General features: G+C 58.7%; 1 protein-coding gene across 1 annotated transcript; it reads left to right on the top strand.

Moving 5' to 3' along the window:
- The first annotated feature begins 142 nt into the window (after positions 1–142).
- gatd3 (glutamine amidotransferase class 1 domain containing 3) lies at positions 143–13,783 on the top strand. Its single transcript, XM_060833873.1, has 7 exons — positions 143–243; positions 3,274–3,326; positions 6,212–6,322; positions 8,285–8,404; positions 12,507–12,599; positions 12,903–13,059; positions 13,295–13,783. The coding sequence occupies exons 1-7, from the start codon at positions 163–165 to the stop codon at positions 13,421–13,423; spliced, it is 744 nt and encodes a 247-aa protein (XP_060689856.1). The 5' UTR covers positions 143–162; the 3' UTR covers positions 13,424–13,783.
- Positions 13,784–14,273: the final 490 nt, after the last annotated feature.

The following is a 14,273-nucleotide window of genomic DNA, read 5'->3' as shown; positions in this document are numbered from 1 at the left end:
CCACGCCCCCTCGTCACGGGACCGTCCCAACGGCCACGCCCTAACCCCACGAGCACACCCCTCATTGGCCCGGCCCAGCCCCGCCCCGCTACACGGGCCCCTCCCCAACCCAGAGGACTAGGCCCCGCCCCTTCTCACAGGCCCCGCCCACCCGTTGCCGCCATGTTGCTGTCCTTGCGCGCGCTCGGTGTCCGTTTTTACCGGTTAATGTCGGCCTCGCGGCCGGAGCCTCGGGTCGCAGTGGTCAGTGTCCGGGGGAGGGGGCACTGTCTGAGAGCGGGGGGGGTGTGAGGGTCCGGACCCGGGGGGGGGGGGAGAGAGAGAGAGAGAGAGAGGAATGTGTGGGGGGAGCCTGTGTGTCCCTGTCCCCGTCCCCCTGTCCCTGTCCCTGTCCCCCTGTCCCCGTCCCCCTGTCCCTGTCCCCGTCCCCCTGTCCCTGTCCCCCTGTCCCTGTCCCCGTCCCCCCCTGTCCCCGTCCCCCTGTCCCTGTCCCCCTGTCCCTGTCCCTGTCCCTCTGTCCCTGTCCCTGTCCCTGTCCCTGTCCCCCTGTCCCCGTCCCCCTGTCCCCGTCCCCCTGTCCCTGTCCCCCTGTCCCTGTCCCTGTCCCTGTCCCCCTGTCCCCGTCCCCCTGTCCCTGTCCCTGTCCCTGTCCCCCTGTCCCCGTCCCCCTGTCCCCGTCCCCCTGTCCCCCTGTCCCTGTCCCCTGTCCCCGTCCCCCTGTCCCCGTCCCCCTGTCCCTGTCCCCCTGTCCCTGTCCCTGTCCCCCTGTCCCTGTCCCCCTGTCCCCGTCCCCCTGTCCCCGTCCCCCTGTCCCCGTCCCCCTGTCCCCGTCCCCCTGTCCCTGTCCCTGTCCCCGTCCCACTGTCCCTGTCCCCCTGTCCCTGTCCCTGTCCCCCTGTCCCTGTCCCCCTGTCCCCGTCCCCCTGTCCCTGTCCCCCTGTCCCTGTCCCCCTGTCCCTGTCCCCCTGTCCCCGTCCCCCTGTCCCTGTCCCCCTGTCCCCGTCCCCCTGTCCCTGTCCCCCTGTCCCTGTCCCCCTGTCCCCGTCCCCCTGTCCCCGTCCCCCTGTCCCTGTCCCCCTGTCCCCGTCCCCCTGTCCCCCTGTCCCTGTCCCTGTCCCCGTCCCCCTGTCCCCGTCCCCCTGTCCCTGTCCCCCTGTCCCCGTCCCCCTGTCCCCGTCCCCCTGTCCCTGTCCCCCTGTCCCCGTCCCCCTGTCCCCCTGTCCCTGTCCCTGTCCCCGTCCCCCTGTCCCTGTCCCCCTGTCCCTGTCCCCCTGTCCCCGTCCCCCTGTCCCCGTCCCCCTGTCCCTGTCCCCCTGTCCCTGTCCCCGTCCCCCTGTCCCCGTCCCCCTGTCCCCGTCCCCCTGTCCCTGTCCCCCTGTCCCTGTCCCTGTCCCCCTGTCCCTGTCCCCCTGTCCCTGTCCCTGTCCCCCTGTCCCCGTCCCCCTGTCCCTGTCCCCCTGTCCCTGTCCCTGTCCCCCTGTCCCCGTCCCCCTGTCCCTGTCCCCCTGTCCCTGTCCCTGTCCCCCTGTCCCTGTCCCCCTGTCCCCGTCCCCCTGTCCCCGTCCCCCTGTCCCCGTCCCCCTGTCCCTGTCCCTGTCCCCGTCCCACTGTCCCTGTCCCCCTGTCCCTGTCCCTGTCCCTGTCCCCGTCCCCCTGTCCCTGTCCCTGTCCCCGTCCCCCTGTCCCTGTCCCTGTCCCTGTCCCACTGTCCCCGTCCCACTGTCCCACTGTCCCTGTGTCCCTGTCCCCGTCCCCCTGTCCCTGTCCCTGTCCCTGTCCCTGTCCCCGTCCCCCTGTCCCTGTCCCCCTGTCCCCCTGTCCCTGTCCCCCTGTCCCCCTGTCCCTGTCCCCCTGTCCCCGTCTCCCTGTCCCTGTCCCTGTCCCTGTCCCCGTCCCCCTGTCCCCCTGTCCCTGTCCCTGTCCCCGTCCCCCTGTCCCCGTCCCCCTGTCCCTGTCCCCCTGTCCCTGTCCCCCTGTCCCCCTGTCCCTGTCCCCCTGTCCCCCTGTCCCTGTCCCTGTCCCTGTCCCCGTCCCCCTGTCCCCCTGTCCCTGTCCCTGTCCCCGTCCCCCTGTCCCCGTCCCCCTGTCCCTGTCCCTGTCCCCTGTCCCCGTCCCCCTGTCCCTGTCCCTGTCCCTGTCCCCCCTGTCCCTGTCCCCGTCCCCCTGTCCCTGTCCCTGTCCCTGTCCCCGTCCCCCCTGTCCCTGTCCCCCCTGTCCCTGTCCCCGTCCCCCTGTCCCTGTCCCCCCTGTCCCCCCGTCCCCCCTGTCCGTGTCCCCCTGTCCGTGTCCCCCTGTCCCCCCCGTCCCCGTGTCCCCCCGCGTCCCCCCGCGTCCCCCCGTCTCCCTGTCCCCCCTGTCTCCCTGTCCCCCCTGTCCCCCCGTCCCCCCTGTCCCCCCGTGTCCCCCCTGTCCCCGTGTCCCCCCGTGTCCCCCCGTCCCCCCCCCGTGTCCCCCCTGTCCCCCCTGTCCCCCCTGTCTGAGGGTGAGGGGGGGAGAGAGAGGAAAGTGTGGGGGGAGTCTCTGTCCCCGTGTCCCCCCTGTCCCCCGTGTCCCCCCTGTCCCCCGTGTCCCCCCTGTCCCCGTGTCCCCCGTGTCCCCCTGTCCCTGAGCGGAGTGTGTGGGGGGGGTGGGGGTGTGTGCCCGGGCCCCGGGGGGGTGGGGTGAGTCTCTGTCCCTGTGTCCCTGAGCGGAGTGTTGGGGGGGTGGGGGTGTGTGTGTGCCCGGGCCCCGGGGGGTGGGGGGAGTCTCTGTCCCTGTGTCCCTGAGCGGAGTGTTGGGGGGGGGTGGGGGTGTGTGTGTGCCCGGGGGGTGGGGGGAGTCTCTGTCCCTGTGTCCCTGAGCGGAGTGTGTGTGGGGTGGGGGTGTGTGTGTGCCCGGGCCCCGGGGGGTGGGGGGAGTCTCTGTCCCTGTGTCCCTGAGCGGAGTGTGTGTGGGGTGGGGGGGTGTGTGTGCCCGGGCCCCGGGGGGGTGGGGGGAGTCTCTGTCCCTGAGCGGAGTGTGTGTGGGGTGGGGGGGTGTGTGTGCCCGGGCCCCGGGGGGGTCGGGGGAGTCTCTGTCCCTGTGTCCCTGAGCGGAGTGTGTGTGGGGTGGGGGTGTGTGTGTGCCCGGGCCCCGGGGGGGGTGGGGGTGTGGGGGGAGTCAGTGTCTCTCTGAGCGGAGTGTGTGTGGTGGGGGGGGTGGGGGTTGGGGTGGGGCTGTGGGGGGGGTGGTGTGTGTGTGGGGGGAGTGTGTGTCCCTGTGTCCCTCTGAGCGGAGTGTGTGTTCCTCCTGCAGGTCCTCTCTGGGTGTGGAGTTTTTGATGGATCTGAAATTCACGAGGCTTCAGCGTAAGAACATTTTACACAAAATCAAACACAAACTGCCAGAGATTAACCCCCTTCACCAGCTAACCCCGTCCTCTCCCTCTCCCTCTCCCTGTCCCTGTCCCTGTCCTGGGAGTGTTTGATGGGGACAGTGTAGAGGGAGCTTTACTCTGTATCTAACCCCGTGCTGTCCCTGTCCTGGGAGTGTTTGATGGGGACAGTGTAGAGGGAGCTTTACTCTGTATCTAACCCCGTGCTGTCCTTGTCCTGGGAGTGTTTGATGGGGACAGTGTAGAGTGAGCTTTACTCTGTATCTAACCCCGTGCTGTCCCTGTCCTGGGAGTGTTTGATGGGGACAGTGTAGAGGGAGCTTTACTCTGTATCTAACCCCGTGCTGTCCTTGTCCTGGGAGTGTTTGATGGGGACAGTGTAGAGGGAGCTTTACTCTGTATCTGACCCCATGCTGTCCCTGTCCTGGGAGTGTGTGATGGGGACAGTGTAGAGGGAGCTTTACTCTGTAGCTAACCCCATGTTGTCACTGTCCCTGCGAGGGTTTGATGGTGACAGTTTAGAGGGAGCTTTACTCTGTATCTAACCCTGTGCTGTATTACCTGAGCTCCGTGGTGTTGACTCCAGGTGAATTAATTTGATGTGATTTAGGATTTTGGTTCACCTGAGTTGTGGAGGGGCTGAGTGTAGAGGAAGCTTTACTCTGTATCTGACCCCGTGCTGTTGCTGTCCGTGTCCCTGCCGCTGTCCCTGCCCTGGGAGGATATAATGGGGGACAGTGTAGAGGGCGATTTACTCTGTATCTAACCCCATGTTGTCCCTGTCCTGGGAGTGTTTGATGGGGACAGTGTAGAGGGAGCTTTACTCTGTACCTAACCCTGTGCTGTCCCTGTCCTGGGAGTGTTTGATGGGGACGGTGTAGAGGGAGCTTTACTCTGTATCTAACCCTGTGCTGTCCCTGTCCTCGGAGGGTTTGATGGGGGACAGTGTAGAGAGAGCTTTACTCTGTATCTAACCCCATGCTGTCCCTGTCCCTGGGAGGGTTTGATGGGGGACAGTGTAGAGGGAGCTTTACTCTGTATCTAACCCTGTGCTGTCCCTGTCCTCGGAGGGTTTGATGGGGGACAGTGTAGAGAGAGCTTTACTCTGTATCTAACCCCATGCTGTCCCTGTCCCTGGGAGGGTTTGATGGGGGACAGTGTAGAGGGAGCTTTACTCTGTGTCTATCCCCATGCTGTCCCTGTCCTGGGAGTGTGTGATGGGGACAGTGTAGAGGGAGCTTTACTCTGTATCTAACCCCGTGCTGTCCCTATCCCTGGGAGTGTTTGATGGGGACAGTGTAGAGGGAGCTTTACTCTGTGTCTATCCCCATGCTGTCCCTGTCCTGGGAGTGTGTGATGGGGACAGTGTAGAGGGAGCTTTACCCTGTATCTCACCCCGTGCTGTCCCTGTCCTGGGAGTGTTTGATGGGGGGACAGTGTAGAAGGAGCTTTACTCTGTATCTGACCCCATGCTGTCCCTGTCCTGAGAGTGTGTGAGGGGGACAGTGTAGAGGGAGCTTTACTCTGTGTCTATCCCCATGCTGTCCCTGTCCTGGGAGTGTGTGATGGGGACAGTGTAGAGGGAGCTTTACTCTGTATCTAACCCCGTGCTGTCCCTGACCCTGGGAGTGTTTGATGGGGACAGTGTAGAGGGAGCTTTACTCTGTGTCTATCCCCATGCTGTCCCTGTCCTGGGAGTGTGTGATGGGGACAGTGTAGAGGGAGCTTTACTCTGTATCTAACCCCGTGCTGTCCCTGTCCTGGGAGTGTTTGATGGGGGGGACAGTGTAGAGGGAGCTTTACTCTGTATCTGACCCCATGCTGTCCCTGTCCTGAGAGTGTGTGAGGGGGACAGTGTAGAGGGAGCTTTACTCTGTGTCTATCCCCATGCTGTCCCTGTCCTGGGAGTGTTTGATGGGGGGACAGTGTAGAGGGAGCTTTACTCTGTATCTGACCCCATGCTGTCCCTGTCCTGAGAGTGTGTGAGGGGGACAGTGTAGAGGGAGCTTTACTCTGTGTCTATCCCCATGCTGTCCCTGTCCTGGGAGTGTGTGACGGGGACAGTGTAGAGGGAGCTTTACTCTGTATCTAACCCCGTGCTGTCCCTGTCCTGGGAGTGTTTGATGGGGACAGTGTAGAGGAAGCTTTACTCTGTATCTAACTCTGTGCTGTCCCTGTCCTCGGAGTGTGTGAGGGGGACAGTGTAGAGGGAGCTTTACTCTGTGTCTATCCCCATGCTGTCCCTGTCCTGGGAGTGTGTGATGGGGACAGTGTAGAGGGAGCTTTACTCTGTGTCTATCCCCATGCTGTCCCTGTCCTGGGAGTGTGTGATGGGGACAGTGTAGAGGGAGCTTTACTCTGTATCTAACCCCGTGCTGTCCCTGACCCTGGGAGTGTTTGATGGGGACAGTGTAGAGGGAGCTTTACTCTGTGTCTATCCCCATGCTGTCCCTGTCCTGGGAGTGTGTGATGGGGACAGTGTAGAGGGAGCTTTACTCTGTATCTAACCCCGTGCTGTCCCTGTCCTGGGAGTGTTTGATGGGGGGGACAGTGTAGAGGGAGCTTTACTCTGTATCTGACCCCATGCTGTCCCTGTCCTGAGAGTGTGTGAGGGGGACAGTGTAGAGGGAGCTTTACTCTGTGTCTATCCCCGTGCTGTCCCTGTCCTGGGAGTGTTTGATGGGGGGACAGCGTAGAGGGAGCTTTACTCTGTATCTAACCCCGTGCTGTCCCTGTCCTGCGAGGGTTTGATGGGGGACAGTGTAGAGGGAGCTTTACTCTGTATCTAACCCTGTGCTGTATTACCTGAGCTCCGTGGTGCTGACTCCAGGTGAATGAATCGGACGTGTTGTGATTTAGGATTTTGGTTCACCTGAGTCGTGGAGGGGCTGAGTTCCAGGTTTATGCTCCTGATATCCCGCAGATGCACGTTGTGGACCATGTGAAGGGAGAGCCTGCTGGTGATAGCCGGTGAGTACAGCCTGAACCCTGTGAGTATTGGAACATGCCTGTGTACCTGGGTGTACAGGGGTATCTCTGTACCACCCCTGGGTGCTAAATAACCTGATAGAAGGTGCTATTATCATGGAGGTGGTTGTATAAAGAAATACAATGTGGTGGAGAACTTCAGGACGTCATGCAGCTTCTGTCCAGAGGAGCAGAGCTATCAGTTCAGGCTGATGGCCTGTTATTGGATCAGCAATTCCTGAGAGACAGAACCGTGTCAAACCAGGTAACAGCACATGGTGGTAGGGAAACAACTGTAGAAAATTCTGAAGGAGAAAATTAATATCGACATTGAAAAGCAAGGGTTAATTAAGGATATTCAGCAGAGCTTTGTCAGATGGAGATCATGCCCAACAGATTTTTAGAGTTTTTCAAATATGTAAATGATGGACATTCAGTTGATGTAAAGGTTCTGACGAGGTGCCACATGACAGACTGATTGAGAAGGTAAAATCACATGGGATTCAGGGAATTTTGATGAGATGGATCAGAAACTGACTGAGTAATAGGACACAATGGCTAGTGGTGAAAGGCTGTCTGAGTGACTGGAGGGCGGTGTCCAGAGGTGTTCCACCAGGATCAGCACTGGGACCCTTAGTGTTTATTGTGGACATAAATGGTATTGATGAAAATGTGGGGGGAATGTTAAACAAATTTGCAGATGACCCCAAGATTGGTGGGGTGTTCATAGTGAAGAAGAGGGTTCCAAGTCATAAGATATATTTAGAGTTGAAAAATGTGATGCTGGAAAAACACAGCAGGCCAGGCAGTATCCGAGGAGCAGGAGAATCGACGGTTCGGGCATAAGCTCTCCTTCAGGAAGAAGGGCTTATGCCCGAACCGTCGATTCTCCTGCTCCTCGGATGCTACCTGGCCTGCTGTGTTTTTCCAGCACCACATTTTTCAACTCTGGTCTCCAGCATCTGCAGTCCTGACTTTCTCCTCTAAGATGTATTTAGGTTGGCCAGGTGGGCAGAGCAGTGGCAGATCGTATTTAACCCTGATAAGTGCAAGACTATGAGCTAATAGTCTTATTCCACACCCGAACCAGTTACTGTGTGGTTTTTGTTCTGACATCACCTTGCTTCTTTTGCAAATACTTTACATCTGTTCTTGTTTCCTATTGTTCTCTATTCTTTTTTGAGTGGGAACTGATCCTCTGTTAAAAGTTGAGTCATAGAGATGAACAGCACGAAAACAGACGCTTCGGTCCAACCCGTCCATGCTGACCAGGTATTCTAACCTTCTCTAGTCCCACCTGCCAGCACCCAGCACCTTGCTTCTTTTGCACTTTGGAAGAAGAAACAAGATGAGGGGGTATTTAGTGAATGGCAGGGCACTGGGCAACTTAGAGGAAAAGAGGGATCTGGGGGTAATTATTCACAGTTAACCGAAATTGGCAGAGCAAGCGAATAGGATAGTTAACACATAGGAGAATCGAGGACCAGTGGTCTCAGAATTAAGGGGACCCACTTTCTGACTGAGGTAAGGAGGAATTTCTTATCTTTGGGAGTGGAATTCTTTGGAATTCCTTGTCACAGAGAGTCCTTGTGTATATTTAAGTCTGAGATAGATTTTTAATCAGTCAGGGAATCTGGGATTACGGTTATGTTCGATTCATTGTGTTTTATCTTTCTGCCCCTTAGTAACCCTTGCTTCCCCAATACCCTGTCCGCCTTTGCTGTCTGCCTCCACCCGCCTTACCCATAAACCCTCTCACCCTCTCACCTGCATGCTCTCTACCTGTCTGTAGTTGTCACACTCCCACTTCTGTGGAGATTTTTATTTGAAATCTGTTCAGACCGCTCACTCTCTCTCACTCTCTCTCACTCTCTCTCACTCTCTCTCACTCTCTCTCACTCTCTCTCACTCTCTCTCACTCTCTCTCACTCTCTCTCACTCTCTCTCACTCTCTCTCTCTGTCAGGAATGTTCTGGTGGAATCAGCCCGGATTGCTCGTGGTAAGATCCTGGATCTTGCGCGACTGAATGCCCGGGACCATGATGCTGTTATCTTCCCTGGAGGGTTTGGTGCAGCCAAGAATCTGTGAGTATAACCGTGTGAATGAGCGGGTGACAGGCACGTGATGGGACCTGGCGACAGCAACTTCCATTGGATTCAGTGAGGTCTGTGGGAGACACAAACTGCTCATTAATATCGGCCATCTTCTGCTCAACTGCTGAGTCTGAAGCAATCAGCTTGAGTGAGAGAACCTTTACAGAAAGACAGGCGACAGGGAAATGGCTCTAAATGGGTAGGATATACTGTAGGTGTAACGACAAATGTGTGGCTGCAGGGTGACCAGGCGTGGAAATTCAATATCCAGAGGTTTTCAGTTTTAGAAAATAGAAAAAAAAGGAAAGTGAGGTAGCATTGCTGATTAAAATGGAAACTAATGGGAGTGCTGCACTGTCGGAGGGTCAGTGCTGAGGGAGTGCTGCACTGTCGGAGGGTCAGTACTGAGGGAGTGCTGCACTGTCGGACGGTCAGTACTGAGGGAGTGCTGCACTGTCGGAGGGTCAGTACTGAGGGAGTGCTGCACTGTCGGAGGGTTGGTGCTGAGGGAGTGCAGCACTGTCAGGGGGTCAGTGCTGAGGGAGTGTCACACTGTCAGAGGGTCAGTATTGAGGGGATACCGCACTGCCAGAGGGTCAGTACTGAGAGAGTGTCGCACTGTCAGAGGGTCAGTACTGAGAGAGTGTCGCACTGTCAGAGGGTCAGTACTGAGGGAGTGCCGCGCTGTCAGGGGGTCAGTGCTGAGGGAGTGTCACACTGTCAGAGGGTCAGTATTGAGGGGATACCGCACTGCCAGAGGGTCAGTACTGAGAGAGTGTCGCACTGTCAGAGGGTCAGTACTGAGAGAGTGTCGCACTGTCAGAGGGTCAGTACTGAGGGAGTGCTGCACTGTCGGAGGGTTGGTGCTGAGGGAGTGCTGCACTGTCGGAGGGTCAGTGCTGAGGGAGTGCCGCGCTGTCGGAGGGTCAGTGCTGAGGGAGTGCCGCGCTGTCGGAGGGTCAGTACTGAGGGAGTGCCGCGCTGTCGGAGGGTCAGTACTGAGGGAGTGCCGCGCTGTCGGAGGGTCAGTACTGAGGGAGTGCCGCGCTGTCGGAGGGTCAGTACTGAGGGAGTGCCGCGCTGTCGGAGGGTCAGTACTGAGGGAGTGCCGCGCTGTCGGAGGGTCAGTACTGAGGGAGTGCCGCGCTGTCGGAGGGTCAGTACTGAGGGAGTGCCGCGCTGTCGGAGGGTCAGTACTGAGGGAGTGCCGCGCTGTCGGAGGGTCAGTACTGAGGGAGTGCCGCGCTGTCGGAGGGTCAGTACTGAGGGAGTGCCGCGCTGTCGGAGGGTCAGTACTGAGGGAGTGCCGCGCTGTCGGAGGGTCAGTACTGAGGGAGTGCCGCGCTGTCGGAGGGTCAGTACTGAGGGAGTGCCGCGCTGTCGGAGGGTCAGTACTGAGGGAGTGCCGCGCTGTCGGAGGGTCAGTACTGAGGGAGTGCCGCGCTGTCGGAGGGTCAGTACTGAGGGAGTGCCGCGCTGTCGGAGGGTCAGTACTGAGGGAGTGCCGCGCTGTCGGAGGGTCAGTACTGAGGGAGTGCCGCGCTGTCGGAGGGTCAGTACTGAGGGAGTGCCGCACTGTCAGTGGGTCAGTACTGAGGGAGTCCAGGGTTGTGGGAGGGTCAGTGCTGAGGGAATGCTGTACTGTCAGTGGGTCAGTGCTGAAGGAGTGCAGGATTGTGGGAGGGTCAGTACTGAGGGAGTCCAGGGTTGTGGGAGGGTCAGTGCTGAGGGTGTGCCGCACTGTCGGAGGGTCAGTGCTGAGGGTGTGCCGCACTGTCGGAAGGTCAGTATTGAGGGAGTGCAGGATTGTGGGAGGGTCAGTGCTGAGAGAGTGCAGGGTTGTGGGAGGGTCAGTGCTGAGGGAGCGCTGCACTGTCAGAGGGTCAGTGCTGAGGGAGCGCTGCACTGTCAGAGGGTCAGTGCTGAGGGAGCGCTGCACTGTCAGAGGGTCAGTGCTGAGGGAGCGCTGCACTGTCAGAGGGTCAGTGCTGAGGGAGTCCAGGGTTGTGGGAGGGTCAGTGCTGAGGGAGTGCAGCACTGTCAGCGGGTCAGTGCTGAGGGAGTGTAGAATTATGGGAGGGTCAGTGCTGAGGGAGTGCCGCACTGTCGGAGGGTCAGTGCTGAGGGAGTGCCGCACTGTCGGAGGGTCAGTGCTGAGGGAGTGCCGCACTGTCGGAGGGTCAGTGCTGAGGGAGTGCCGCACTGTCGGAGGGTCAGTGCTGAGGGAGTGCCGCACTGTCGGAGGGTCAGTGCTGAGGGAGTGCCGCACTGTCGGAGGGTCAGTGCTGAGGGAGTGCCGCACTGTCGGAGGGTCAGTGCTGAGGGAGTGCCGCACTGTCGGAGGGTCAGTGCTGAGGGAGTGCCGCACTGTCGGAGGGTCAGTGCTGAGGGAGTGCCGCACTGTCGGAGGGTCAGTGCTGAGGGAGTGCCGCACTGTCGGAGGGTCAGTGCTGAGGGAGTGCCGCACTGTCGGAGGGTCAGTGCTGAGGGAGTGCCGCACTGTCGGAGGGTCAGTGCTGAGGGAGTGCCGCACTGTCGGAGGGTCAGTGCTGAGGGAGTGCCGCACTGTCGGAGGGTCAGTGCTGAGGGAGTGCCGCACTGTCGGAGGGTCAGTGCTGAGGGAGTGCCGCACTGTCGGAGGGTCAGTGCTGAGGGAGTGCCGCACTGTCGGAGGGTCAGTGCTGAGGGAGTGCCGCACTGTCGGAGGGTCAGTGCTGAGGGAGTGCCGCACTGTCGGAGGGTCAGTGCTGAGGGAGTGCCGCACTGTCGGAGGGTCAGTGCTGAGGGAGTGCCGCACTGTCGGAGGGTCAGTGCTGAGGGAGTGCCGCACTGTCGGAGGGTCAGTGCTGAGGGAGTGCCGCACTGTCGGAGGGTCAGTGCTGAGGGAGTGCCGCACTGTCGGAGGGTCAGTGCTGAGGGAGTGCCGCACTGTCGGAGGGTCAGTGCTGAGGGAGTGCCGCACTGTCGGAGGGTCAGTGCTGAGGGAGTGCCGCACTGTCGGAGGGTCAGTGCTGAGGGAGTGCCGCACTGTCGGAGGGTCAGTGCTGAGGGAGTGCCGCACTGTCGGAGGGTCAGTGCTGAGGGAGTGCCGCACTGTCGGAGGGTCAGTGCTGAGGGAGTGCCGCACTGTCGGAGGGTCAGTGCTGAGGGAGTGCCGCACTGTCGGAGGGTCAGTGCTGAGGGAGTGCCGCACTGTCGGAGGGTCAGTGCTGAGGGAGTGCCGCACTGTCGGAGGGTCAGTGCTGAGGGAGTGCCGCACTGTCGGAGGGTCAGTGCTGAGGGAGTGCCGCACTGTCGGAGGGTCAGTGCTGAGGGAGTGCCGCACTGTCGGGAGTGCAGGATTGTGGGAGGGTCAGTGCTGAGAGAGTGCAGGGTTGTGGGAGGGTCAGTACTGAGGGAGTGCAGGGTTGTGGGAGGGTCAGTGCTGAGGGAGTGCCGCACTGTCGGAGGGTCAGGGCTGAGGGAGTGCCGCACTGTCGGAGGATCAGTACTGAGGGTGTGCCGCACTGTCGGGAGTGTAGGATTGTGGGAGGGTCAGTGCTGAGAGAGTGCAGGGTTGTGGGAGGGTCAGTGCTGAGGGAGTGCTGCACTGTCAGAGGGTCAGTGCTGAGGGAGTGTAGAATTGTGGGAGGGTCAGTGCTGAGGGAGTGCCGCACTGTCCGAGGGTCAGTGCTGAGGGAGTGCCGCACTGTCGGAGGGTCAGTACTGAGGGAGTGCCGCACTGTCGGAGGGTCAGTGCTGAGGGAGCGCCGCACTGTCGGAGGGTCAGTACTGAGGGAGCGCCGCACTGTCGGAGGGTCAGTACTGAGGGAGTGCTGCACTGTCAGAGGGTCAGTACTGAGGGAGTGCTGCACTGTCAGAGGGTCAGCGCTGAGGGAGTGCTGCACTGTCAGAGGGTCAGCGCTGAGGGAGTGCTGCACTGTCAGAGGGTCAGCGCTGAGGGAGTGCTGCACTGTCAGAGGGTCAGCGCTGAGGGAGTGCTGCACTGTCGGAATATTGTGAATTTAAATTGTTGGTGCTCCGATTGTGATGGTTACAATGTATATGCCGGTTGTGGCAGTGAGAATAACCTCTTAATTCTGTTGCTTCTCAGCTCCACCTTTGCCACGGATGGGAAGGACTGTAAAGTCATTCCTGATATTGAACGTGTCCTTAATGAGTTCCACAAGGCAAAGAAGCCGATTGGGTAAGGATCACAATGGTTGGTAATGTGAGGTGACAGTGTGAGAGAGCTGGATTAACATCAGTAGAGATACAATCAGTAAGACAGGCTGCTGTGGGGAGAGGGGTAACAGTGCGAGGGAGCTCGATGTTTGAATTTTGCTGTGTTTCCCTCAAACCCAGTCAGATATCGAGTTTAACATTGTTGTCCATTTGAGTGCAATAGTGTGGGTTTAATCTTAGTTCCCGTCTAACCCGGGTTAAAGATGGGCATGAGTGCTCTGCTCCAGTTGTCATGGAGTTGCCCTTTCTCCCTCTGATGTTCCAGGTTGTGTTGCATCGCTCCTGTGCTGGCTGCTAAAGTCCTTCCCGGAGTAGAGGTCACTGTTGGTCATGAAGATGAGGAAGGTGGGAAATGGCCATATTGTGGAACAGCAGCTGCTATCAATGCAATGGGAGGCAAGCACACAGTTCATGATGTCAGCATATCCTTCACTGCAGCTTCCAGGCACTCACGGATTGGTCAGGAGGAAACAGGACACTGGCCGCGGGGGGTGGTGGGGGGGTGGAGGAGAGGGGGCGGAGGTGGTTGTGGATGCTTGTAGCTGGGTGTTGCGGGGCCGGGGGAGACTGGGTGGGGGGAATGGGGGGAGCGGTTGCCTGGTGCTGGGTGCTATCCCTGGGCTTACTCATTTAGTTTCTTTAACGTGCTGTCCGTACTCTGCCCACGTGGATCTTCAGAATCAGGTTGTGACCACTCCGGCCTTCATGTGTGAAACTAAACTACATCACATCTTCGACGGGATAGGCGAGATGGTGCAACAAGTCCTGAAGCTTACAGGGAAATGAGGCCATCGTTCACAATCGGTGTGTGTCAGTGTGTAAGGGTTAGTGTGGGTGTCTGGCTAGGGAAGAGTGTGGCAAAGTCTCTGCGTCTGACTGGTGTTTGATCATTCATATCTGATGGAATTTCCATGTGAGACCATTCGGGACACTTTTACAAGTTGATCTGTCATTGAAAGCACATGATTGGACAGCTTGTAAATCACTCCTACACGTGTGTGTGATAGGTCAGTGTAGCTGCATGAATGTTGCTATACTGATTACCTAGCAATCGGTCAGAGTCGCTTCAGTTTGCGGAAATAATCAGTCGAGGCTGGGTTTCAGAGTTTGTGATTCCAGTTTTATTAAATCTGATGATCATGTAAATCTGAATCTGCTGAATTCATTAAGTCCACGTGAGTCTGGCTGTTCCCAGCAAGAACCTGGGAATCTCAGGAGAGGAGGGAAGGAGTTCTGTTGGTAGGGTTGGGAAGGGCGATTTCTTCAGGTGTCTGAGATTCCCAGGCACAGCCGGATTGTCCATGTTCAGGAACATGATACAGCCTCATCCTGAGCTTATCAGACAGGGTTCCCCAGGTGGGTTGCAAACATCAGCTGACTTCCAGATTCCACATCCCACACTCATTGCCTTGCCCTGGTAAATGTCAGTTTGACAATTCTGTCCTCCTCATTTCCCCTTTCACTCCCAACCAGGTGAAGGTTGGATTCTTTCTTGTTTGAGATGGCTATAGCCTGACATTTGTGTGATAAAAATGTTACTCGCCATTTGTCAGCCTAAGCCCGGATATTGTCCAGATCTTGTTGCATTTGAACATGGATTGCTTCAGTGTCAGAGGAGTATCAAATGGTGCTGAAC

The sequence above is a fragment of the Hemiscyllium ocellatum genome, chromosome 12 (assembly GCF_020745735.1).
Source record: "Hemiscyllium ocellatum isolate sHemOce1 chromosome 12, sHemOce1.pat.X.cur, whole genome shotgun sequence".
In the NCBI taxonomy this organism is placed as follows: Eukaryota; Metazoa; Chordata; class Chondrichthyes; order Orectolobiformes; family Hemiscylliidae; genus Hemiscyllium; species Hemiscyllium ocellatum.
The sequence above is the reverse complement of the archived record's forward strand: the minus strand, read 5'-3'. Positions and strand labels throughout refer to the sequence as shown.